At 41.0% G+C, this 26718-nt stretch overlaps 1 protein-coding gene across 3 annotated transcripts in view; it reads right to left on the bottom strand.

Moving 5' to 3' along the window:
- The window catches only part of GRAMD2B (GRAM domain containing 2B), a 76653-nt gene extending 55835 nt beyond the window's left edge, over nucleotides 1-20818 (bottom strand). Inside the window, exon 1 of one of the 3 annotated variants that reach the window (XM_040241738.1) lies at nucleotides 20581-20818. In XM_040241738.1, coding sequence (XP_040097672.1) covers nucleotides 20581-20663 — 83 coding nt within the window. In that variant the 5' untranslated portion in view covers nucleotides 20664-20818. The remainder of the gene's footprint in view (nucleotides 1-20580) is intronic. The other 2 variants (XM_040241739.1, XM_040241740.1) reach the window with 2 other exon arrangements.
- Nucleotides 20819-26718: the final 5900 nt, after the last annotated feature.

The raw sequence follows: 26718 nt of genomic DNA, 5'->3' as shown, positions 1-26718 counted from the left end.
AAAAACGTCTACTTCAGCTTCATTGACTATGCTAAAGCCTTTGACCGTGTGGATTGCAACAAACTGTGGAAAATTCTTAAAGAGATGGGAATAGCAGGCCACCTGACCTGCCTCCTGAGAAATCTGTATGCAGGTCAAGAAGCAACAGTTAGAACCAGACATGCAACAATGGACTGGTTCCAAACTGGGAAAGGAGTATGTCAAACCTGTATATTGTCTCCCTGCTTATTTAACTTATATGCAGAGTACATCATGTGAAATGCCAGCTGGAAGAAGCACAAGCTGGAATCAAGATTGCCAGGAGAAATATCAATAACCTCAGATAGGCAGGTGACACCACTCTCATGGCAGAAAATGAATAGGAACTTATTATAATCATAAATGTTGTTTGGGCTTCCCTTGTGGCTCAGCTGGTAAAGAATCCACCTGCGATGAGGGAGACCTGGGTTCAATCCCTGGGTTGGGAAGATCCCCTGGACAACGGAAAGGCTACTCATTCCAGTATTCTGGCCTGGAGAATTTCATGGACAGTTAAGAGTCCATGGGGTTGCAGAGTCAGACCTAACTAAGTGACTTTCACTAAGATATTGTTTAAAAGTTCTTTACATCTTAAATAGGGTTTTGAAGGAGCTTATTTCAAAATGATGACTGATGTAAATACTGAGGTAAAGAAGGCAGCTGAATATGAGATTAGGAGTTAATGGGTTAATATGGTAAATTTAAATCCAATAGCTTGACAATACATCAGGGAGACAAGTTATGAGCCTTTCTTCTGTCATGCAGATTTAGGCTGGATATTCTTACAGGCTTATCCTTTCAGAAGAATTTTAGAATCATTCTGTAATTTTAAAAAAACCACATTTATTTGGCTGCACTGGGTCTTAGTTGCGGCACAGGGGATCTTTCAGTTATAGCATGGAAATTCTTCGTTGCTGCGTGTGGGATCTAGCTCCCTGATCAGATATGGAATCCTTCTCCCTGTATTGTCTAGCTATTGGACCACCCTTAATGTTTCTTAAGAGAGTCACTGAGATTCTGTTTGGTTGTACTGAACTTATAAATTTAAGGAATGAAGCTATCTTTATAATGTGAAGGTTTCCTTTCAAAAGGAGGTAAACCTCTCCATTTAAGTTGTCTCACTTAGTAGGTATAATTCTGGGGTTGCAAACAGTCAGACATGACTGAGTGACTTTCACTTTCACTTTAGTAGGTATATAGTTTTACTTTAAGTCCTAATATCTATTTCTGGGACTTTTCAGCTTTCAGGGTCTTTTCTTACTCCAGTTTACTTTTCAAATTAGCATTGTTAGAAAGCAATGGATTCTTGAAAAACATTTTATTGGCTTATAGTTGACTTAAAGGGCTTCCCTGACAGCTCAGCTGGTAAAGAATCCACTTGCAATGCAGGAGACTGGTTCAATTCCTGGGTCAGGAAGATCCGCTGGAGAAGGGGTAGGCTACCCACTCCAGCATTACTGGGCTTCCCTGGTGGTTCAGTCGGTGATTTGCCTACAATGCGGAAGACCTGCGTTCAATCCCTGGGTTGGGAAGATCCCTGGACAAGGGAAAGACTATACCCACTCCAGTATTCTTGCCTGGAGAATTCCACGGACTGTAGAGTCCTCGAGGTCACAAAGAGTCAGACACAACTGAGCAACTTTCACTTTCACTATAGTTGACTTAAATGGTGTGTTGGTTTCTGCTGTTAATTTTTTAAATATTTCAGATAATTAACTTATTGAATACTCTTGTTTCTAAATTTGTTAGCTTACTTGATTTTAAAAACTAAAATTAATTTTTACCTGTGCTCAGCATACAGATGATCCAACCTTCTGTGAGTTACACTGACCTAGTTCCTTATTGCTTTCATCCGCTAACATACTGGTCATGTTCTGTTTGTCAAGAATGTTTACACCTTGATCCTTCAAAGTCCAATGTTCAAGAGGGACAGCATCCAACAACTTGGCATTAAGTCCAGTGACCTTTATTTTCACTTCACAATTTCCCAGTGGCTCTGTAGTAAAGAATCTGCCTGCAAAGCAGGAGACATGGGCTAGATCCCTGGGTCAGGAAGATCCCCTGGAGGAGGACACAGCAACCCACTCAAGTATTCTGGCCTGAAAAATCCCATGGACAGAGGAGCCTGGTGGGCTACAGTCTAAAAGGTTACAAAGAGTCGGACACGGCTGAGCAGCCACACACAGAATAGAATAGAATAAACCACCACCAGTGTCTTGCTTTCATCATTATTCAGATTGCTCCATTCAGAAATTAGGACATCTCTAACTTTCTACTCACCCTGTAATCTCTCCAGTTCTCACCTCATGTACTTTTTGGCCTCACACAGACTACAGTCCTTGATATTTCTATGTTCTTCCAGTTGAATCAATCCCTTCTGGATTTATTTCTTGCAGCAGCTCAGACCACATATATATATACACACACATGACTGATCACTTTTAGTTTCCAGTTATGCCCATTCTTTTGCACAGCATTCAGCACAACTACCCCAAGACCAGCTCTGCACACTGTTAAAGGGGGAGAAATCAGCCCTTATGGTGGACTGGTACATTTGTTGTCAGCTGAGCCCTTGGCAGTTCTCTCCTATAACCACAACTTGTGTGCCAAACATTCTCCAGGCTCTCAAGTCCCTAACCAAACACAGTTCATACCTTTGGATGAAACGGTTACCTTAGCACTGTGCTGAGTCAATTGAAAACTGAAGTATTCAGACAAGGGCATGTCTTCCCCTGACTACAATCACCTAAACTTGCACCTAGAGCATCATATATTCCTCCAGTTTCAGAAGAAAGTTTCTCTCTTCTTGATGTTCAAGCCCACTTTCTGATACCTCTGGGCCTGTTCTATTAGTTATTCTATTCTCCTAATTTATATACAGGCTCACAAAGCTCTCCATCAAAAAAGCCAAAATCTTATTTAGTTCTCACTTCCTAAGGTTACCTTCCTGTCTTTCCTTCAGTTCTTAGCCAAGGCTGTCAAAGCCAGTCTACCCATGTTGGGTCTGTTTCCACATTTCCCATTAACTTACTCTCCTACAGTCTGGCCTCCATTCCCAATGTTTCTCTGGCAAAGTTCACCAGCAATCTCTACACTGCTAAATGCTAATGGCATATAAGGAGTTCGCTCAGTGCTGCTATTGGTGGCACCTCTCACTGTTGACTGCATCTTGAGATTTCCCTTCTCTTGTTGTTTTTTTCCCCCTCCTGCTTCTATACCATTCTGTTTGTTTGCTTTTGCTTTATTTTCTGCTATACCATTTATTCTCTATCACTTTTGCAGCCCTTCTTTGACCTTTATCTCAACGTAGCATGATTCCTAGGTTCTCTCTTTGGTCCTCTTTGCTCCACTGGGAATCCATCCATTCCATCCACTGGGAAATTCCATTCACTGGGAAATTCCATCCACTGGATTTTAACTATCACTTCTATGCTGCATTTCCCAGCTCTGACCTTCTGGGGTATTTTCTGACACCAACAACCAACTCTCTGATTCTCCAGATACCAACTGGATATCCAACAGTCCAGTTCAATTCTGGCACTAACGACCCACAGTTGGATCCAGTCTCATGGGTTAAGGGCTTGACTGCCTCTGCTTCAGATGCCAGCTGCAAGTCCCAGGCCAAGTGGCTATAAATCAGAGGTTTCCAAGACACCTCTCTCCTCCCCCATTAGGTTTGATACTTTGCTAGAATGGCTCATATAGAACCCAGGGGAATGCTTAACTTACATTTACTACTTTATTACACAAGACGACTCAAGGATAGCCAGATGGAAAGTTGCATAGGGCAGGGTATGGGGGTGTGTGAAGTTTCCATGTCCTCTCTGGGTGCACTGCCCTCCTAGTATCTTGATGTGTTCGTTCACCAATCAAGTGCATCAAATCTTATTATACTGCTTAATCTCTTGGTGCCCTCCTCTCCCAGGAGGCCAGGGATGGAGCCAAAAGCGCCCAACCTCTAATCACCTGGCCTTGCTGGTGGCCAGCCCCATCCTGAGGCTATACAGGTGTACTGCCCTAAACCATCTCAGTAGCATAAACTCAGGTGTGATCAAAAGGCATCATTATGAATAAGAAGGGACACTCCTTCCTATCAGGAAATTCCAATTCTGGGACTCTGTGCCAGAAACTGGGGATAAAGACCAAATATATTTATTACAGCACAGACTTCCATCCCAATCTCTCTTTTCCTATGTTCCATGGCTTAATTAACAGCATCACAATCCACGCAGCCTTCCTGGAGATGGAAACTAAGAGTCTCTCTACCTTCCTTCTTCTGTCAATCCAATCTATCACCTGGTTCTTCTGATTTTATCTCCTTGACATTTCTCAAACCTGTTCTCCCATTTTCCTACTAAATCAATCTCATTTGGATTGTTTCACAGACAGCTAATCCTTGCTTCCTATTTTGTTCTCCATCAAGCCTACCTTAAACCTTGCTACTGGACCTGAAAAACTAAAATTTGACTTTATCACATACCTGTGTAAACCTTTCAGTGACTCCCATGTCTTATAAGTAAGTCCAAGCTCCTTCTCATGGCATACAAGGTCATCCTCTGTGACCTTCCTTCAGTCCATTGCACCTGCCCAGGTACTGCCACTGAGTATATATTTTATGTTCCAGTAATATTAGTTCCCCATAATCACCAGACTGTTTCACATTACTCTCCATTCATCTAGGCTATTCTGTTTGGATTAAATGACCTCTCTAATTTTTTTTTTTAGCTAACTCCTATTCCTCCTTCAAAATTTGGGTATCATCATTTCTTCTAAGAAGGCTTTTACACAATCCCTGCACTGGGCTGGTTGGTTCTCCACTATCCTCTTAAAATGCCCATACAATATTCTTATTATCACAATAGGCTGAAGTTGGTATTTAGCGTCATGGTAAGATACTGCTCAAGTTATAGTGAAACCTGCTGTGATGTTCTTGAGGGCAAGGTCCACATCTACTATATCCTAATATTCCTATAACACACTATGCTGCTGCTAAGTCACTTCAGTCGTGTCCGACTCTGTGTGACCCCATAGACGGCAGCCCACCAGGCTCCCCCGTCCCTGGGATTCTCCAGGCAAGAACACTGGAGTGGGTTGCCATTTCCTTCTCCAATGCATGAAAGTGAAAAGTGAAAGTGAAGTCGCTCAGTCGTGTCCAACTCTTCGAGACCCCATGGACCGCAGCTTACCAGGCTCCTCTGTCCATGGGATTTTCCAGGCAGGAGTACTGGAGTTGGGTGCCATCGCCAGCACACTACAGTGCTTGACAATAGTATCAAGTGCTTAACACAAAAACTGTGCTAAATTCCAACTACTGCTACAAACAAAAGTACTTGAAAGGATACAAAGTGTGTTAAAATGCTGTGTGTGTCTGTGTGTGTGTTAGTCAGTTGTCTCCGAATTTGCCACCCCATGGACTATAGCCCGCCAAGCTCCTCTGTCCATGGAATTCTCAGGCAAGAATACAGGAGTGGGTTGCCATTCCCTTCTCCAAGGGATCTTCCTGACTCAGATACCAAGTCAAGGACACCAGCTTACCCTTTCCAATTAAAACGCTGTAATACTTATTAATTGGAAAGGATAAGCTTGTATCCTTGACTTTGTATCCAAGGAAAGGGCTTTTTAACTTTAAATTGTCTTTTGTATTCAAGTGCAATATATGATTATTTTCAGATGTGAAGTAGAAACCTGCAGTTCCGTTGATAATGAATTTGCTCCCCATTTGTGTTATAGGTTTTACATCGTTACTTGCTTAGACCTTTCTACTACAAGTTGTTCAGAAGGCATTGTGGTCCTGTCACCAGGAGCCAAAGGGCAAGCCAGGGTTGTCCAAAAGTGACATGGATGCTGATGTGTATCTATAAATATGTAAGAGGGGACTTGAGGTATGTTCCAGAGGCAGTCTGCGTTAACCAAGTATAAGTTAACCAAAAAGAAGGGGGGAAAAAAAAAAGAGGCCAGACCTAGTAAGAAAGCAAGGATTCTATTCTTATTCAAAACACTTTCCTCAGGGTGTTCAGTCTGATAGAATTCTTCACACAAAGGCTACAGAAGAGCACAGAGAAGTAGGGCAGTTTCTTCAAAGAACTCATACTCTTCAGGTTGGAAGGGATTGAACAAATCAGGTCACTCAGCCCTCTCTCTTTATAGAGGAGTTAATTGAAGACCAAAGAAAACAGCTTCCCCAACGTTCCAAAGAATCAACAGGATCGCCAAAGCCAGAAGCTAAGTGCAGAGAGCCAAGCAGGGGAATTCTACTGGTAAAGGGGGCTCCAGGTCCTCCCCAGTTCTGCTTTCCTGCCCCGACCAGTCAACAGTCCAGCCACAGCAGACCTCTAAGGATTCATCAAAAACACACATTTGAACTTCCAAGCTTGTCCTTGTTCATCCCTCGCCTGGAATAATTTTTCCCTTAGCTGAGGACAAATTCTTTCTTGTCCATCAGCTGCACTTTAGATACCAGCACTTAGCTCAGCTCACCTCAAAAAAAAAAAAAAAAAAAAAAAAACAACAACACACCAAAAAACCAGAAACAAAACCCACAAACTTTTCAGAAGCCAGGCACAGAAGTGAGATGGAAGTCTCCTTACTGTGGTGCCCCCAATTCAGTGACGAATCTAGGGTACATGACATTCAAAGTCTCTAAGGGAGCTGTTTGGAGGCAATGAGCTATACCATTCCTATTAGCATTTGAGAATCACGGTGGAATTTTTATCACATAGTATTGCTTGTGTGTGGGGGGTGTGTGTATGTGTGTTCCATCCTCCTCTCCCCGGACTGAGAGCTCCTAAAACTCTCACTCAGATGCACTGTCTACATCTCACTCAGTTGTGCATTCCCAGCACAGAGTACATGATTAAGAATGAGGTCCCATCTCATGCTGGTCAGAATGGCTGCTATCAAAAAGTCTACAAACAATAAATGCTGGAGAGGGTGTGGAGAAAAAGGAACCCTCTTACACTGTTGGTGGGAATGCAACCTAGTACAGCCACTATGGAGAGCAGTATGGCGATTCCTTAAAAAACTGGAAATGGAACTGCCATACGACCCAGCAATCCCACTGCTGGGCATACTCACCGAGGAAACCAGAATTGAAAGAGACACGTGTACCCCAATGTTCACTGCAGCACTGTTTACAATAGCCAGGGCATGGAAGCAACCTAGATGTCCATCGGTAGACGAATGGATAAGAAAGCTGTGGTACATATACACAATGAAATATTACTCAGCTATTAAAAAGAACACATTTGAATCAGTTCTAATAACGTAGATGAAACTGGAGCCTGTTATACAGAGTGAAATAAGTCAGAAAGAAAAACACCAATACAGTATATTAACACATATATATGGAATTTAGAAAGACAGTAATGATGACCCTATATGCCAGACAGCAAAAGAGACACAGATGTAAAGAACAGACTGTTGGACTCTGTGGAAGAAGGCGAGGGTGGGATGATTTGAGAGAACAGCATTGAAACATGTATATTATCATATGTGAAATAGATCGCCAGTCCAGGTTCAATACATGAGGCAGGGTGTTCAGGGCTGGTGCACTGGGATGACCCTGAGGGATGGGATGGGGAGGGATGTGGGAGGGGGGTTCAGGATGGGGAACACATGTACACCCATGGCTGATTCATGTGAATGTATGGCAAAAACCACCACAATATTGTAAAGTAATTAGCCTCCAATTAAAATTAAAAAAAAGAAATGCTTGCTTAATTACACTGAATTAGAGAAGAGTGGAGATATGTTACATAGAAGTTACCAAACAACCCAAGATACAAATCAGATCTGAGATATGCCATGATAAGGAATCCATTCCAATTGAAAAGCCAGAAAAGGGAATAACAAAATATGCTTGTTTTTAAGTAGGCTCCAGGACTGGTAGGTAGTAGACCAGTCAGCTCACAGATATTAACTGCTGCTGCTGCTGCTGCTAAGTCGCTTCAGTCGTGTCCAACTCTGTGTGACCCCATAGATGGCAGCCCACCAGGCTCCTCCGTCCCTGGGATTCTCCAGGCAAGAACACTGGAGTGGGTTGCCATTTCCTTCTCCAATGCATGAAAGGAAAAGTGAAAGTGAAGTCACACAGTCATGTCCGACTCCCAGCGACCCCATGGACTGCAGCCTACCAGGCTCCTCCGTCCATGGGATTTTCCAGGCAAGAGTACTGGAGTGGGTTGCCATTGCCTTCTCCGCAGATATTAACTAACAGGTGCTGCGATTCATGGGGTCGCAGAGTCAGACATGACTGAGTGACTGAACCGAACTGAACTGAACAATTAGAATGGAAAAAAAAAAAAAAGAACAGAAAAATGGAAAGCCTCACAAGCTTCATAGCTAATTGATTGCTATCATATGGGAAAGGCATGAGTCACGCCTTGAATACACCAGTGGAAAAGTCCATTTGGTATAAACTGAGGATATGGGGAGTGGACCTGAGAAAATATAATGTGTATACAAATTCCCATAGTGTGTAATGAAGCAGAAGAGAGAACAAGATGATTGTGAGAGCTGAGCCTTTCACTTACGTCACTGTCTAAACTCACGGAAATGTTTTTCAAAAGCTGTTTCTGTTTTCCATTATTCGTATGTAGGGCATACTCCTCAAGAAAAAAGTAATCGCCTGTTACATTTGAATCCTGAAAGTATTTTTAAATGCCTATCACAGGCCCAACACCTACATGAAACATGATTTTAGAACAGAACAATAAGTAGAACATTTTACTGTTTTCATAATGAGGTGACAAAGTAATAAACCTAAATTGGGTGTACAAATTGGTTTGTAAGTCTCATCAGAAATTCCGACTTATTATTTTATAGTCACATCTTTTTGGATCAAAAATGATCTTATCCATAGACTGGTTTAAAGGTGTTTAAACTATTCTTATTCACCAAATTTGGTTTCAGGCTGTTTCCCAAAATTGAATTCATTCTCAAACAAAGAGGATTTGCCAACCTCATGACTATTCAAAGAATGAGCTCCAGGCTCTGAAAGTAACTTCACAAGAATTTCAAGACGATTCTGTGCAATTGCAGAATTTTTACAAAAGTTCTTGGTCCCTTTGGCAATTACTTAAAAAAAATTCACATGGTTTTAAAAACAAAATCGGTCACGTTACAGAAACACTATGTACTTCTGCAAAGAAGAACCTAACCGTGGTTTTTAAAAATCGGAATCTGAATGACTGCTATGCGATTCACCATGTGAAGCTGGAACTGAAACAATGAAGTTTCAGGTCTATATAGTCAGGTCTGAGCTCAGATGGAAATAAAAGAATCCAGAAAGGCACCTGTGTCTGACAGTACACAGAGCACTAGCTCCCAACTGGCAGCTACAGGTGCTCTCTCTCCTCTGGCCTCTATAAGACCGTTAGAAATCCTTTCAGTGTTAGAACTGCAGAAAGAAAGGAAATGAGTCTTGGTTTTACAGTTGAGAAAGCAGACCTATAAAAGTTAAGAAATCCAAACTGGGCTGCACAGATTTAATGGGAGCCACTTCGCCTTCTGCATTTTTTGCTTTTCCCAACGCTACTGAGCCTGTAGAATTAATGACTTTAGGAGCCTGGCTCAGATTAGACTGCCTATATTTGAATTCTGGCTCCAACATTTCAACAGCTATTATAAACTTGGGCAAGTCACTGTGTCTCTGTTATGCATAAAAATGTGATGGTAACTGTCCCTTCCTTTGTACATGTATATATATACAAGTACTTTGAAAAGGGTCTAGCATATAACAATGATATGATCTCATCTCATCTAAATATATCAGCTGCTATATTTGATATACATTTTCTGGAACTACTTAGTTTCTTCTTTGAAAGAAATCTCAAAAAAAATATTCCTTTCCTTTACTCTTTTTTGTATGGGCAAAGGCCCCGTCTTCATCTTGGTGACTGCCATGACTCTCAGCACAGTGCCCAATACACGGAACTCCTTAATAAACGTCAGCTGACAACATGAGCAAATCTCTCTGGTCCTTATCAACTGTTAAAATATTGCCTTTCTCCTAGCTCATATACTATTTTACTCTTTCATCTCAGGTTCTGTTGAAAAGTATGACATTTGGTGATTTCAGAATCTGAATGTAGAAAATGTGTTGTGATTCTTTGTATATAAAAATTTCAGAAAAGATTCTGATCAAATCAGGAAAAAATATAAGCTATCTACCAGCTTCATGTCAAAACTAGTTCATATGGCAAAACCAATACAGAATTGTAAAGTAAAATAAATAAAAAACAAAAAACAAAAAAGAAAAACTAGTTCAACTTCAGAGGAGTGGAAGGGAAAGAGGGAGGGAAAAAACATTCTTAACAGTTTATATAGGCTCTCAGAGGACCACCTTACATGTTATACAAACATTTAAGTTGTTAAGATCAAATGAGGAACGATTTTCCTATGAATTACAGAAACAGTACAGTGATAATAAAAGTTGTCATGATGAATAGTTTTCCTTCACTGTTGATATATGGCAACTCAACTCACAATGCAGCTTTTATAGCTCTACACATTAGATGTTTCAAAATAATCTGTAGGATCATAAGATAACTGTTTTCAGATAATAATCCTTAACAGTAAAAGACACAAAAATTAGAGTATTCTGAGTTCTTCCCATTTTTTAACTCATTGAACAGGATGCAAGACACAATTTGAAAAATCTAGAATAAACATGGATATAATAATAAACCTGACATATACAGACTTTAAGAAAACACCCACACTTGTACAGAGATTAGCATCTCCATTAGGGAAGGAGAGGCATGTCAGCCACCCAGCTCAGTGCCTGGGATTTCAGTGGTAAGACACAGAATAGCACAGGGAGAGACAAGGAGGAGCATCTTCCAGGAGAGAAGGGGGAGATTAGATAGGTCAGTGAAGTACCATTTGTTTTTTCATCCTTTCAGTGTGACTCAATCTTCCTCTCATCTTTCTAAAACTCTCCTATTCTCCCCATCTGCTTACTCATTGCCTCCTTACACATTTCCATTTCTCCATTCTGGTCTCTGCTCTGCTCAGGTCTCGTCACTACTGTGACTTCTATCTAGTTGTTCACTAGGTGGTCCAGATTTCTTGCTGCTTTATTTGACTAGAACTCTTTCTAGGCTCATCCAGGTAGGACAGAGGCATAGAAAAGATTAGAAGATGAACTGGTAACTTGAGGATGGGTCAGTAGGACATCAACTCTTCCATCTAACACTTCAAGTCTACCTGGCTAAGGCAAACCTCTGTTCTCATGGGTTTATTTATTCATCAGTATTTAAACCCTGTATGTCCTCTTGCTCGTGCTCAGCTGCTAAGCTGTGTCTGACTCTTTTCGACCTCATGGATTGTAGCCTGTCAGGTTCCTCTGTCCATGGGATTTCCCAGGCAAGGATACTGCAGTAGGGTGCCACTTCCTTCTCCAGGGGATCTTCCCAACCCAGGGATGGAACCTGTGTCTCCTGCATTGGCAGGCGGGTTCTTTACCTCTGAGCCACCAGAGAAGCCCAGGTCACCTAGATAATTAATTATTCTGCAAAGAAGTTTGGGAAAAGTTGTTCATGAGAATAATGGCTGCTGTTTACTGAGCTCTTACAGTGTACAGTCCAGATACTGTAGGATCACACTTAATCCTCCTGACAACCTCACGAGATGCTTCATTGTGCCAAGTACAGCACACTCAGAGTCATACTGGGAGGTGGATATTCTAAAGAAAAAGAACAATCAACATAAAAACTTGACTCTGGCTTTAAATGACAATAGCATAAGAACAAAATCCAAAGGGACTTCTCTGGTGGTCCAGAGGCTAAGACTCCATGTTTCCAGTGCAAGGGGAACAGGTTCGATCCCTGGTCAAGGAATTGGATCCCCCATGCTGAAACTAAAGATTCTGATGCTCCAACTAAAAAAGAGAGCCTGCATGTTGCAACTAAAAGATCTTGCCTGCCAGAACGATCGGTGATCTCAAGTGCCGCAACTAAGAGCCAGCAGCACAGCCAAATAAATAAATAAAATACATTATATATATAAAAAAAGAACAAAACCTGAACCCTTGGCAAGTGGTTACCTTTGAGACAAGCAACTGTCAGGTAGAAGAGAGGAGGAATACCTTCACTTTTCATTTTATCCCTATCTATACTGTTTTAATTTTTTAGCTTTTGAATATGTTAGCACATATGGGGGAATATTATAGTCTCGTTCAAAAATGTCTTCTTTGTAAATTTCATTATTAAAAATAATCCAGTAATAAATGTTACATGCAAAATTTTAAGAGATTACAAAAACAGGTCCCAAGTATGACAGCCTGAGTTATCTTTTTAACATTGTAGTTTGGGGGAGTTTTCAAAATCGTAAGTATTAACGTCGCTCAGTTAACAACACAACAGATATGTGTTATGTTATTAAATGTAAGGTACTGACATATCTTTAAGGTGCTTACAGTCTTGTTTCCCTGCTATGTGAAAGCACTTTCTGTTAAATCTAACCACGGGCCCTCGTACACTGCTAGTGGGCATGTAAAATGGTGTAGCTGCTTTGGAAAATAGTTTGCCAGTTCCTCAAAAAGTTAAAACATAGAGTTACAATATGATCCAGTAATCACATTTCTAGGTACATGCTTGAGAGAAAAGAAAACATATATCCACAAAAAGACTTTCACACAAGTATTCAACACAGCATTACACATTGTGTTCATGAACAGGTGGACATACAGACAAATGGTCTATCCACATAGTGGAATACTATTTGGCAATGAAAAGGAATGGGCCACCGACAGATGCTACTTTATGGATGAACCTCAAAAACATGATAGTAAGTGAAAGAAGACAGATACAAGAGATCACATATTATATGTGACTCTATTTGTATGAAAAGCTCAGAAACAGGAAATTTAGAGAGACAGAAAATAGTGGGGCCGGGGATGAATTTTGACTATTTTTAAAATTACAATTTATGTCATGCTAATGGGAATTAGTATAAATGGGCCCAATAGATCTTAAAGGGGAAGTGTGTGAAATGTTCTAAAACCTGGTATAGTGATGGTGCACCACTCAGTAAAGTTACTAAAAGTCACTGAACTGTCTACTTGAAACAGGTAAATTTTATGATGTGTAAAATACGCCTCAATAAAGCTGTTAAAAATTACCAGCATCTTCGGTCATCACGCCCCATCGTGAATGTGGGAACCTCTGGTACGTGTGGAGTGACCAATGAGAGCATATTAATTACTTTGTTAATAAATTAGGGACTGGAGTTTAAGTTGGTTCTGCTTCTCTTCTAAGGGTGAAAGTGAAAGTGAAGTCGCTCAGTCGTGTCCGACTCTTTGTGACCCCGTGGACTATAGCCAGCCAGGCTCCTCCATCCATGGAATTCTCCAGGCAAGAATACTGAAGTGGGTTGCCATTTCCTTCTCCAGAGGATCTTCCTGACCCAGGGATCGAACCTAGGTCTCCCACATTGCAGGCAGATGCTTTAACCTCTGAGCCACCAGGAAGCCCCAATAATCAAATTTAGGCATAGATAAAAATACCCTCTTTTCTTTAAGGAGTAAGAATTCACTTTAAGTTATTCAAGTGGCAGTGGAGGAGTTTCTCTCGAGGACCTGTGCTTTATGGCACTTGAAAATGTGTAAAATGCCTAAAGCTGGGCACTTAAAGAATTAGGAAGATGCTGAAGGACAAGTCTACTGAAGTTTAGCAAATGGAAACAACTCAGCAGCTTATTTGAATCAGTTCTGATGAGATGGATGAAACTAGAGCCGATTATACAGAGTGAAGTAAGCCAGAAAGAAAAACACCAATACATACTAACACATATATATGGAATTTAGAAAGATGGCAATGATGACCCTGTATGCAGGACAGCAAAAAAGACACAGATGTGTATAACAGACTTTTGGACTCAGTGGGAGAGGAAGAGGGTGAGATGATTTGGGAGAATGGCATTGAAACATGTATAATAGTATGTAAGAATCAAATTGCCAGTCTATGTCCGATGCAGGATATGGCACGCTTGGGGCTGGTATGCGGGGATGACCCAGAGAGATGTTGTGGGGAGGGCGGTGGGAGGGGGGTTCATGTTTGGGAACGCATGTACACCCGTGGTGGATTCATGTCAATGTATGGCAAAACCAATACAGAATTGTAAAGTAAAATAAAAAATAAATTAAAATAAAATAAAATAAAATAAAGATGAGGAGCCATGAGGCAAAGCTTCCCCACCTGCATCTCTTACAAGCGTCCTATATTAATCAATCTATTAATACTGCTTGCCTATCAAAGGAAAAAAGATGAGGAGCCATGAAAGAAAAGCTCAGAACTAGGACGCAGGATGTGTAAGTCAACGGGTCAGAGAGAAATGCACTGACAATAGGTGCGTGCGTGAGTGTGTGCTCAGTCTTGTCCGATCCTGTGATGCCATGGCAAGAATATTGGCGTGGGTTTCCATTTCCTTCTCCAGGGCATCTTCTTGACCCAGGGATCAAACCCTCATCTCTTGTGTATCCTTCATTGGCAGGCCGATTTTTTTACCCCTGAGCCACCTGGGAAGGCTTGATAGAAGAGGGGAGAACACCAGATCAGTAAGCAACATGGAAATGAGCAGGCCACTGAAGAGTTAGGGCGTGGGATCCTTTTAGCATAAAGTAAAAGCCAAGCTGCCAAGTTGGATTCATGGAAATGTTTAGTGGCTATCATGAGTGCCAGATAAGTCCAGTTGCTAGAACAGAGGCTTACTTAGCAGGACACTGGTACCTGCGACTGTTAGAGCTAGGCCTTTTGAATTTTGACTATTAGTTTTACCCCACAGCATGTCCCAGACCTTCAACAGCAAGCACGACCACATGGTTTCTGGAACACTAACCATTTCAGGAGAATCCCATGGACGGAGGAGCCTGGTGGGCTGCAGTCCACAGGGTCGCAAACAGTGGTACATGACTGAGCGACTTCACTTACTCACAACCATTTCGGGAACTAGGTGAAATGAGTTTCTGACATTTCCCAGTTAAACCTCAAAGTAAACCTATATGAAACAGCTGACTTTATTTATTTTTTGCCGTGCCATGGGGTTTGTTGGATGTCTCCCGACCAGGGACTGAACCTGTGCTCTGGGGCAGTGGAGGCTTGGAGTTCCAACCACGGGACTGCCAGGGAATTCCCACAGCTGACTTTATTATTCTTTATATAACAAAGCTTGGAGGTGCTAAGTAACACCGCCAGGGTCACATTCCTAGAAGACAAGAAAGTCATATTTCAAATCCTCGTTTTCTAGAGCCTGCATTCTTAATCTTTTTTTGTACTGCCTTGACAAATTAGCAGTTTCTAATGACATTTAGCCATGGAGTTGATTTGGGTCATTAAATTTCTTTTCAAAATAGTTCAAACTAGAACACTGTTTATTTTTCTCCATTTTTTCAAACTCCTCAATTAAGCACTGTACCTTAATATAATTTAAATATTTTCTAATATGTTGTAATTTTTTCCTCTTATCCAGAAGTTTATATTAAAAAGTAGCATGGATAACCTGTCAGAGTTACCTGAAACTGAGAATTAAAAAAGAAAAAAAGTATACACACCTATGGGAAGATATATAATATACAGATAATTATAGAGATTTTCTTACTAAATAGGCACTTTCAAAGTCTGGAGTTAAGAAAGCACTAAGAAATCAAGCTATACTCAATAAGTATTCATCTTTACTCCTCTTGCTTCCAATGCAAGATCAAGCCCCGACTGCAACCCTTATTCTGTTTGTCAAGTACCCACAAGGACAGTGTAAATGGAAGACAAATGCCTTCACCACAGGTAATTTATTTTAACTTGAATTCACTATTTAAAGTTAAAGTATATCTTTAAATTATATTATTAAAATATATCATTTCTTGATAATCCCAGAGAACTTCCTTTTAAGGTAAAAATGCTTATATTGCATATGTCCCTGGTAGCTCAGAGGTTAAAGAGTCTGCCTGCAATGCAGGAGATCCAGGTTCGATCCCTGGGTCGGGAAGATCCCCTGGAGAAGGAAATGGCAACCCACTCCAGTATTCTTGCCTGGAGAATCCCATGGATGGAGGAGCCTGGAAGGCTACAGTCCACGGGGTCGCAAAGAGTCGGACACGACTGAGCATTTACCTTCTTTTTCTCCACATATAAGAAACTGAATACATTTCTAGAATTGTTATGTCCTAAGGTATTAAAGCTTAAATGCTTAAAATTCAAACTGCAGGGACTTCCCTGGTGGTCCAGTATTTAAGAATTCCCTGTCAATGCAGGGCACACAGGTTAGATCCCTGCTCATATGGGCATGCCAAGGAACAGCTAAGCCCACTGCTTTAGAGTCTGCGCTCTGCAACAAGAGAAACCACTACTGCAATGAGAAGCCTGCACATTGCAACTAGGGAGTAGCCCCTGCACGCCATAACTAGAGAAAGCCTGCACGCATCAACAAAGACCCAGGGCAAAAATAAATCAACAGCTGTGTACTAAAAAAATTAGTATTAAAAAAAACAAATTGTATTACAAGTATATGTTATATGTGATATAATTCATTATTTGAAATATGAATCAACTGCCCAGAATTATGTATTAGTTTTAGACACTTTTTGAAATTCACTAAAAGTAACTAGGCCATTACTAAATTAGATCCATCAGAGACTTTAAGAAATAAAAGTATATCTAAAAAAGTTAGTCTATGTTAGAAATATCTATGTATCGTGAACATGAAAGAAATCAAGAATGAAAAAGATAAAGCAGAGAAAAACTAGGCTCTCAAAAAGAAATATGCAGCAAAAACTACCAATTCTTGGTTTAAAAAAAGGGGTGTGTGTTATTTTTTAAGTCAAATATGTACTTTGGTGGTAAGTAAATGTGCAGTCTCACTTCTAGCACAAAGATGAATAAATAAGCCACAGCTCTCGGGCAAGCAAAGGTATCTAAAAATTTTCCTGCTACTGACAGAAATTTGATTAAAAGTATAATTTCCCCTGAGATAGTCAAACTGAAAGTCAGCTATGAGCATATTACATACCTTAAGTAGGTGGGATGGGTCTTAGCCTTCATAGCTCATCAACAGATAGTTACTGAAAGTGGTTATTTGCCAAGTTCTTTGAGAAATTCAATACAAAAAAAATGTGACCGGAGTTTGCAATTTATTTGAGGACAGTTAACTAAGGTACACTGGACTAGTGTCTGAACTAATATATGTTAACAAAGCAGTACTCTGTACATACTAAATGTTACATAAACATTAACTATTAATAAAAATTAATAACAATAGCAGCTCACGTCTCTGGGCTGACCACATACATACAAAGTGAGCACTGGTAAGAAAGAGGAGACTGTGGCCAGTGATAGGAGAGGCTTTAAATGAAGGAAAGCTTGAGCTGATTTACAGAAGTATCTTGAGAAAGAAGAGAGCACACTGTTTGAGCAAAGTAATAGACCTGAGGAGAAGGGAAGGATGAGGAAGCTTGATTCAGTACTACGACTAAATACTATTTATTCTTCTGCATTATCACCTCTGAATTACAGAGTTGCTCCTGTGATCGTTGGCTGCAGAATCGGTGCAAGCTTTCTGTGCAAGCTGACTAGTACTAGGAAATGTGTATTAGAAAATGGTCTATGTGTCTCCAGATCATCAAGGATCTTAAATTCTTGGCAGAGGAGCATGTTTCTTAGAGTAGGTCATAGAGGGCCATCAAAGTTTCCGCAGTATAGGAATGTACTATACTACTCAAGTTCAGGCTCTAGACTTAGAGGAGTCCTGGACTTGAATATGAGCTGTTCTCTTATTAACTGTGTCTCTGCCTGCCTAGTTACTTCTCAGAGTCTCAATGTTACTATTTAAAAATGGCGATAATCATAGTGTCGATCTAAATTTGTATGAAAAGGACTGTGAAGTTTTGAGCACATGGCCTGTAACATAGCAGGCATTCTCCATAATTGGCATCTATTATTAATTAAGAGGCTAAGGTCTTAGGTGATGAGGCTCATGTGGGTGAAGTTACAGATGCAGAGACTGGGGAGGGAGCAAGCCATTCTAACACTCTTGAAGAAAATGTCCCTTGGGACACCAGGTTTCAACAACTTGGAGTTTAGTGATAATTAATCTAAAATAGGAAATTCAAACTAGAGAAGTTAGACTGAGTTTCCAAGCATAAAAATGTCACCATGATTTCAAATATGGAATTATCACACCAATATCACTGTGATAGTATAACTACCTATGTCTTTAAATGATATTTATTTTGTTACCAAAGCAAGAGGTTAAGAGCTCAGAATAAAATGGTAAATCTTAGACTGAATCAGAAGTGACTTCAATGGATCTAGGAATTACCACTTTGTTGGGAAAAGCAAACCAAAATCCCAATAAACCAAGGACTGCCAAATGGATAAACATCCAAACTGTGGAGAAGATTCAGTCGTAGGCCAAACTTTTTATAGATTCTTTTGTGTTTGACGGTAATACACACATGTGCCTCCCCTCAACGCTACTCTTGGAGGTACAGAAAGATGGATACCAAATCACATTCATTCTTGTATTCCCCACTATTATTGAAGAAACAGTAAGTATTCTAATATTTATAGAACTGAAATGAATTTGTGCAATGGAATGTTCCAAAGGAAGGAGCTGGCCATTTGGGGCCTTGAGTTTCAGTGCTGTTGTGCTTATATTCTACATAATTATTTTCTCAATATCTAAAGAGTTTTAGTTTAACTAAATTAGTCTAAATAGCAGATATTTAGTCTATAATAGATATTTTCAATCAATCAGAATGAACTCCTTGACTGAGTACCTAAAGGACTGGGAATGTGACAACTTTAAAACTTGAGATCTGTGGGGTAGACTTGACTCATTCTGCCTTGTGTAGCTGGAAATAAATACTGCCTTTGGATGAGTTCTGAACTCGGAGTTTAGAGTTCCAGTCTACCCTGTGCCAATTACCACCTCAGACATATATGAAATGGTGACACCTCTTATTCAGGGAAGTAAAGTTTATAAAACAATGATTAAATACAAAGGAAATCTACATCATTTGCTAGTTCATCTTTTTCTTGGGTTTGAATTATTAGTATAAAATAAGGATTTTATTTTGGGGTGAGGAAACAAGAATATGTTGTGAGAGTTATACCTATAGGAAAATTTCCCTCAATCATCTTTTTTCAATCAGTAGAGAGGAAAGAACATCAGCTTAAGCTGACAAAGATGAGGGGAAAATGTAAGAGAAGCCAAAGAAAGCAGACACTGGAAGAGAATGTGACCAAAGCTTTTGAAACCACAAATCAAAGCAGTGAATAAAAGCTATTCTTTTTTCTAAAAGGTCAGCTCAAAGTTCAATAAATAGGTGGGATATGCTTTTGCAAATGCACATCTTTATGTTGAACCAGGGTGTGTTTTTAAAAAACCAGTAAGTAATGAATGATGGGGATTGGATTTTTAAAATCTTCTCTCTTTTTTGGATTGAATCTTTACTATTAAAAAGTGTATCATCTTTTTATATTAGTATCAATAAAGCATTTTAGATACCCAACAGCTTGGTACCATAATAAGTAAAACTGGGCTTATTTAGATATTTACTCCTACTTAATGTTATAGTGATGTAGAAAATAAGCAAATAAAGATTCTTCTCCTTTTTAAAAGAAGAGTTTGGGAATAACAATCATACAACAACCATACTTCTGGATTTTTTTTTTTAACTACACGCGATAAACGTTACACGAAGCCAACCCTTGGGATCAAATATTTGAGTTTTCAGTTTCTTAAACCAGAAGAGTTTACAGGTCAAACGATGTGCAAATCCTATTACCCACCACAGTCCTTTAAGAGGGCAGTCACCGTCCAATGTTTGTTGTGTTTTATTTTGTTATACTTTCATTGTGCTTCCCGACCTCACCCCCGCACCCTCCCTTTTTATACAGTTTTTAAAAGTGTGTAACAAGTTTGCGTTAAGTATCCAACAAAGGCAGGCAGTCTTTGAGGGGGGGAAATAAAAGGTGTTTCATGTTTTCCACTATTTTTGCGGTCTCTAGAGGGTAAACAGGGACGGGGATGAGGGAAAAACACCCTCACGTCCCAATCAGAATGACAAAATACGCATCGTTGTGAAGCTACTGATGAGATGCCATCTACGGGACAGCCGCATCTCCACACGCGTCATTAAGAAGTAAGACAATTAGAATAAATGTGAAGCGCTGTTTCTCGACTTGGCTTGGAAATCTGAAAGTTCGCCCCAGACCTCCCTCGGGATTTATAAAACACCAACGGTGCTTTCGGCTCAAATAATTCCCAGCCCCGCGGGAATGCACGCTGCAGTGCATTCCAGAAAACTCTGCCATGCCTTTCCTCTACTATAGAATCGGGGGCAAAAAAACTCTGCCATGCCTTTCCTCTAGTATAGAATCGGGGGCAAAAAACTCTGCCATGCCTTTCCTCTAGTATAGAATCGGGCGCCACAGAAAGAGTTCAAGCACAAGTCTGTCCACGTTTAAAGCTCCAGAAAGCCGTGTCCGCTTCCAACTCGCCCCTGGCGGAGAAGTTTGGGCAGCGCGCGTCCTCCCGCCCCGGCTGGGTCCAGCGGGGGATACTTACTGGGCTGAGCCAACTTTGCTCTCCCTCTTCCCGAGCACTTTGGCAGACTTTGTGTCGTCCACATCCTGCTGTAGTTCGGTCATCAGGGCCACGTCTGGAGGGCACCTTCACGCCGTCTCCTCCCCGCTTCCCCGGCTCCCACCGTCCGGGTTGCAGGCCCCGCGAGCCCGCCGCGCCCTCCCCTGCGCCGTGGGCCGCTCGGTGCATCCGGGCCGCCCGCTCCGGGGGCCGCCAACCTGGACACGTTCGGGCCGGCGCGATTGGTCCGGGCGAGAGGGGCCGAGCCGGGAGGGAGGGAAGGGGAGGGTCGAAGCGAAGTGACAGCCTCTCCTCCCAACCCAGGAGGCAGAGGAAGAGAAAAAGGAAACCTGTAGAACTCGTCTTTCTGGGAGAGGAAGCTAATTGGCCAAGCAGGTGAAACATTTGCCTAACCCGGCGCCCTATAAGCAGCCTCCTAGGAAACTGGACCTTTTTTTTTTTTTCTTATCTGGACTAACTACGGAGGTTGAACAGTGGGCAACCAGCTGTAGATACAGGAAACCATAGGGTTTTTCGCGCACGGATGCGCTGGGTGGGCTGGCCTGTTCCCCAGCCCAAATTATTCAAGCAGGGTGTAGCCTTCTTGAGGACTGCCTGACAGAGCTCAAGCAATAGGTCGGTAGTGCAGCAGAGGTGATATGAGCTGGTTACCTGGTTAACCCTTCCTTGTTGATGAGGGCAGAGAGGAGGATGGAGAAGCGGCCATCGCAATCTCACCAGCAACTTGCCTACTATGCGCCCAGCCAATGAAATGAATGCCTCTTCTTCCCCATCTTGCTGATTCTGTCTGAAGTTTTGTGTTTGGAGCATCCACTTACTCATTTAAGGAACTTTGAGAGCTACCGTGTTCCAGGCATTATTCTAAACATCCACTTAGTAGAGAGAGGAAAGAAAAAACTTTCCTCTGCCCTTCTAGGTTCTTTGGCTAGTTGAAGAATTACACTGAACTGAGATAGATTAACAGGATAAGATCAAATTTAATTACCTGCGTTCAGGGAACGACATGTTAAGCAATTGAGGCTCATGAGCCACCTGAGAAAAGAGAATGTGGCAGGCAGGGATTTGGGACTTCAAAGTGTCATCTGAAAAAAAAACACAAAACCTGCACAACCTAAAAGTTGAGAATTATGTTTTATTTGGCAGACTTAAGCCCAACAGACAGCCTTTCAGATAGTACTATAAGACTGACCTGAAGTAAGGGAAGAGCCGGGATGTATAGGAGTTTTGGCAACAAAAACCTTAAAAGATGACTAGTAATTAAAGAATAATTGAACTTCCCAGGTGGCGCTAGTGGTAACGAACCCGCCTGCCAATGCAGGAAAAATAAGAGAGGTGGCTTCCATCCCTGGATGGGGAAGATCCCCTGGAGGAGGGCATGGCAATGCACTTCAGTATTCTTGCCTGGAGAATGCCATGGACAGACGAGCCTGTCGGGCTACAGTTGATAGAGTGGCAAAGAATTGGACACAACTGAAGTGCCTTAGCATGCAAAGAAAAAACAGACATCTCAGTTAATGAATTTAGCACTGTTCTATGTATGGGGGGAGGCAAGACTCTGTGTTTATTGAAATCGTTCCTTGATATCCACCTTAACTGTCTAGGGCCAGTGTCCTTTTTTCCATCCTAAATCCCATCAGGATGCACAGTTGTGGGTGCCAAGTGGTTGATGACTTGATGGGGCTGTAATATCTGTTGTTTACTGATACGGCAGGCAACATTCTTATCCACAAAAGGGAAGGAAGGCGATTCACAAAAGATGAAAATGAGCAAATGTTTGATAAAATGTTTGCTGGGCCAAACAGAAACAATGGAACACAGAGAGGAATTTTAACAAACAGACTCTGCTTAGGTTCCTCCCTGTGTACATACCTAGTTTGCATTATACTGTAGTAATCTACAGTGACAAGTCCCTTCCTGGATCAGGTCTTCTAGATAAATTTTTTTTGGCAGTTCGATGAGAGGTCAAAGATTCTTCTCCGATCTTTTGAGCCTTGATTATTTTTAGCTTGAAATAATCTGCATGCCAAATGGATACATTTCAGAATGGCAAATTATAGTACTATCTGAAAGGCTGTCTGTTGGGCTTAAGTCTGCCAAATAAAACATAATTCTCAACTTTTAGGTTGTGCAGCAGAGGTGATATGAGCTGGTTGCCTGGTTAACCCTTCCTAGTTGATGAGGGCAGAGAGGAGGATGGAGAAGCAGCCATCAAAATCTCACCAGCAACTTGCCTACCATGCGCCCAGCCAATGAGACGATAGCAAATAATGTATGTGTTGGTAGATTTCTGATTTACTACAGAGTAGTTAGGATTAAGAAAAACTAATATAAAACCTTATTGTTGGAGGTTTAACTTTATGGCTGGGGAAAAAAAAATGACTGACTCTATGCTCTGGGGCTGCTTTCAATTTTTCTTTTAAAAATGATTTTAGATTTAAGAATAATTACAAAGAATAGGCAACCATAGCATTTATTTGTGGAGGAAAAATGTCGCCTGCCAACAAGCCACTGGAGCTACCCACCACTGTGCACCCTGAAGGGATTCACGATAGAGAAAAACAGGATACTGGCCTTAGACAGTTAACATGCACATCAAAGGTATTATTTCAATAAACCCAGACTCTTGCATCTTCCCTTACATAGAAAAATGCTAAATTTATTAATTTGAAGTTTCTGACTTTCTTTACCAGTAATCTTTTGGTTAAACTACCTGTGTTGCTAGGGCTTTGTTTTTGTTTTTTGCAAAAACTATAACCTGGCTCCCCCTTACCTCTTTGGAACAGTCCCTCAGAGCAATCCGAGAAACAGTCTCCCATTCCATGGAATACAATATAATTCTCAACTTTTAGGTTGTGCACTTCTTTCAGTCAACAATGTGTGTATAAGAAAAACAAAACCTACCCTTCTAAATAACCTCAAACATTTTGAAAGTGAAAGTCCTTTTCGAAGTTTTCCTATTCCCTCTATGTTTAGTAGTTGAGAGGACAAAAGCATCTTTTTGTGACCTTCTTGCTCCAAAAATGACTCTCATGACACTTGAAAAGTAAGTAAAAGAAAAAAGTTTACAGAAATTCCATTTGAGTTGGCTTGGTCAGATCTCTCTCTCTCCCTGTTTTTTTTCCTCTGCACGAGCCTCGCTGGGCAGGGTGGGGAAGGCTCTGGGTGACCCAGAGGCTTGGAGATATTACTCATGCCTTCAGGCTCCCGGTCCCTTCTCTAGTTCACCATCGTACTTGGGATGGGAGTGGATTTAGAATACAGAGGAGGTTGTCACCATCCCGAACTCTGGGTAGTGACTCTCTCATTAAAACTCAGGTGTACTTCAAGCCACCCTCACTGCAGGATTCAGATCAGAAATGACTTTTCAGCCCCCTCAGTAATTTTTTTTATTGCTGTTAAAGCTATGTAACATAATATTTTAAGCATTGGTAAGTGTACAATTTAGGGACATTACATTCATGATGTATGTAACCATCACCACCATCTAGACCCAAAACTTAAAAAAATCGCCCCAACATAACTATATCTATTCAACAATAATTCCTCCATCCCACCTTCTCCCAGGCCTTGGTAACATCTATTCTATTTTCTGTCACTATGACTTTCTCTATTCTGGGGCCTTCATGAAAGTGGAATCAGACAACATTTTTCCTTCTGTGTCTGCTTTATTTCATGAAGCATAAAGTTTCCAGGTCCATCCAAGTTGTAGCATTTATTAGTATTTTATTCTCTTTTTTGTTGTTGTTAATTAATATTTGATTGTATATGCATATTCCACACTTGTTTATTCATTCATCCCTGGAACACTTGGATTGTTTTTACCTTTTGGCTATTGTGAATAATTCTGGAATGAACACTGATGTACAAATATTTGTTTGAGTCCCTACTTTCAATTCTTTTGGGTATATACCTAGGAGTGAAATGCTGGGTCTTTTGGTAGTTCTAGGTTCAACATTTTCCGAAACCATGGTCAGAATGAGTAAGGGCAAGTGTTTATAGCTTCCCCGCACAGGCTTACAGCTGAACCAAGGAGCACTCAGTTGCCCTCAAATGCGTTCCTCAGTGCCCGAGATGAGGAATTCCAAAAGTGTGATCTTAAGTGAGAAAGGGAGAGAAAGGTAAGGGTAAGGGAGGGATTTGAGGAGGAGCAGGTGGGGAAAATAGTTGATAGAGTGGGGAGGAATTAGAAAGGAGCTAGGGGGACTTCCCTGGTGGTCCAGTGGCTAAGACTCCCTGCTCTCAGTGCAAGGGGCCTGGGCTTGATCTCTGATCAGGCAACTAGATCCTGGATCCTACAACAAAGATCCTGTGTGCTGCAACTAAGACCTGGTGAAGCCAAATGAATTTAAAAAAAAAGAAAGAAAGGAGCTAGTAAATGACATTACTTAGTGGCATTTGATTAAGTGTAAAAGATGCTGTCAAACAGCTTCATAATTTGTTTATTCTGGGAGCTGTTCTACAATAGGGCTTCCCTGGTGGCTCAGTGCTAAAGAATCCTCCTGCCAATGCAGGAGACCCAGGCTTGATTCCTGGATCAGGAAGACGCCCTGGAGAAGGAAATGGCAACTCATTCCAGTATTCTTGCCTGGGAAATTCCATGGACAAAGGAGCCTGGTGGGCTACAGTCCAGGGGGTCACAAAGAGTCGGACGCAACTGAGCGACTGTTTCATATGCACAGCAGTGAAACAAAAGGGGAAACTTAATTATAGCGTGATAAAATAGACATAAGATTATGTCTAAAATACATTTTGGGATACTCTTTGATTTCACACCAGTGGGAAAAAAGCTCTACCCTCTATTTTCCTTCCTACAAGCCTCTGGGAACAAAATTTCTTCGTTCTGATATCAAAGAAAAATTCTAGCTGATACTTTTTCCAGGTGTTGAAGCAGTTCAAGCAGAAAATGCCTAACCCATCACCTTTCAGGATATAGGGGTTTCCATTCAATTGCTTAGAATATTGTGAACAGAGAACATTGCCTGACATTTCCTAAACAAATTATGTTGCCCATCATCTCTTTTCTACAAGGATCAAGCCGTTAGCCACTCCAGGTACCCATCAATGGTGCACCCTGAGGGGAATTCAGGATAGAGAAAACCAGGAAGATTTTTTGTACTTTGGAGGCTGGTCTTAGATACTAGATAGTTAAGATGCATACATATCTAAGGAATAATTTTAATGAACTGAGCCTTATATCTTCCCACACATAGAAAAACACTAAAAACTTTGAGATGTCTATTACTTGTGACTAGCAGTGATTTTTTGACATTTGACTGCATATTTTTTTTTCCCCCAGCAAAAACTCGTATATATCTTGGCTCCTTTGTTGCCTCCTCTGTCTCTCTTTGCTATGAGAGACTGTATCCTGGAACATAGTCCTCAGTAAGATCCTCAAATAAAACTCAACTCGAAACTTTCAAGTTGTGCAGTTTTTCTTCAGTCAAATATTGATCAGATTGTGGTCTGCTTTTAACATGATCAGATGCACTGGACACCTGTCCATAGTCTTGGGGCAGAGTTCAAATATGAATTTGGAAATTTGAGTGGCTATTTGGTTGCAATGTATGGTCAAGTAGTTATCTAATTTACAACACAGGGCAGGGTATGTAATTATTAGCCAATATCTTTGGAAGGACTGATGCGAAAGCTGAAACTCCAATACTTTGGCCACCTCATGTGAAGAATTGACTCATTGGAAAAGTCTGATGCTGGGAGGGATTGGGGGCAGGAGGAGAAGGGGATGACAGAGGATGAGATGGCTGGATGGCATCACTGACTCGATGGACATGAGTTTGGGTGAACTCTGGGAGTTGGTGATGGACAGGGAGGCCTGGAGTGCTGCAGTTCATGAGGTTGCAAAGAGTCGGACACAACTGAGCGACTGAACTGAACTGATAAGCATATGTAAAGTGTCACCGCATGCCTGTAATTTTATTCATATTGTCTGAAGATGTTTGTCTTAGAAGATGTTGATGCTCTTATCAATATGCAACTTGGAAGTGCTGTAATAATTTAACTATGCATAGTATTTAATATACATCACAAGTCAAATAATTTTAGGAACTCTCTTCAGACCATTCCTGTTTTCAATTTAAGGTC

This window comes from Oryx dammah, unplaced genomic scaffold (genome assembly GCF_014754425.2).
Source record: "Oryx dammah isolate SB20612 unplaced genomic scaffold, SCBI_Odam_1.1 HiC_scaffold_5, whole genome shotgun sequence".
NCBI classification, from domain to species: domain Eukaryota; kingdom Metazoa; phylum Chordata; class Mammalia; order Artiodactyla; family Bovidae; genus Oryx; species Oryx dammah.
The sequence above is the reverse complement of the archived record's forward strand: the minus strand, read 5'-3'. Positions and strand labels throughout refer to the sequence as shown.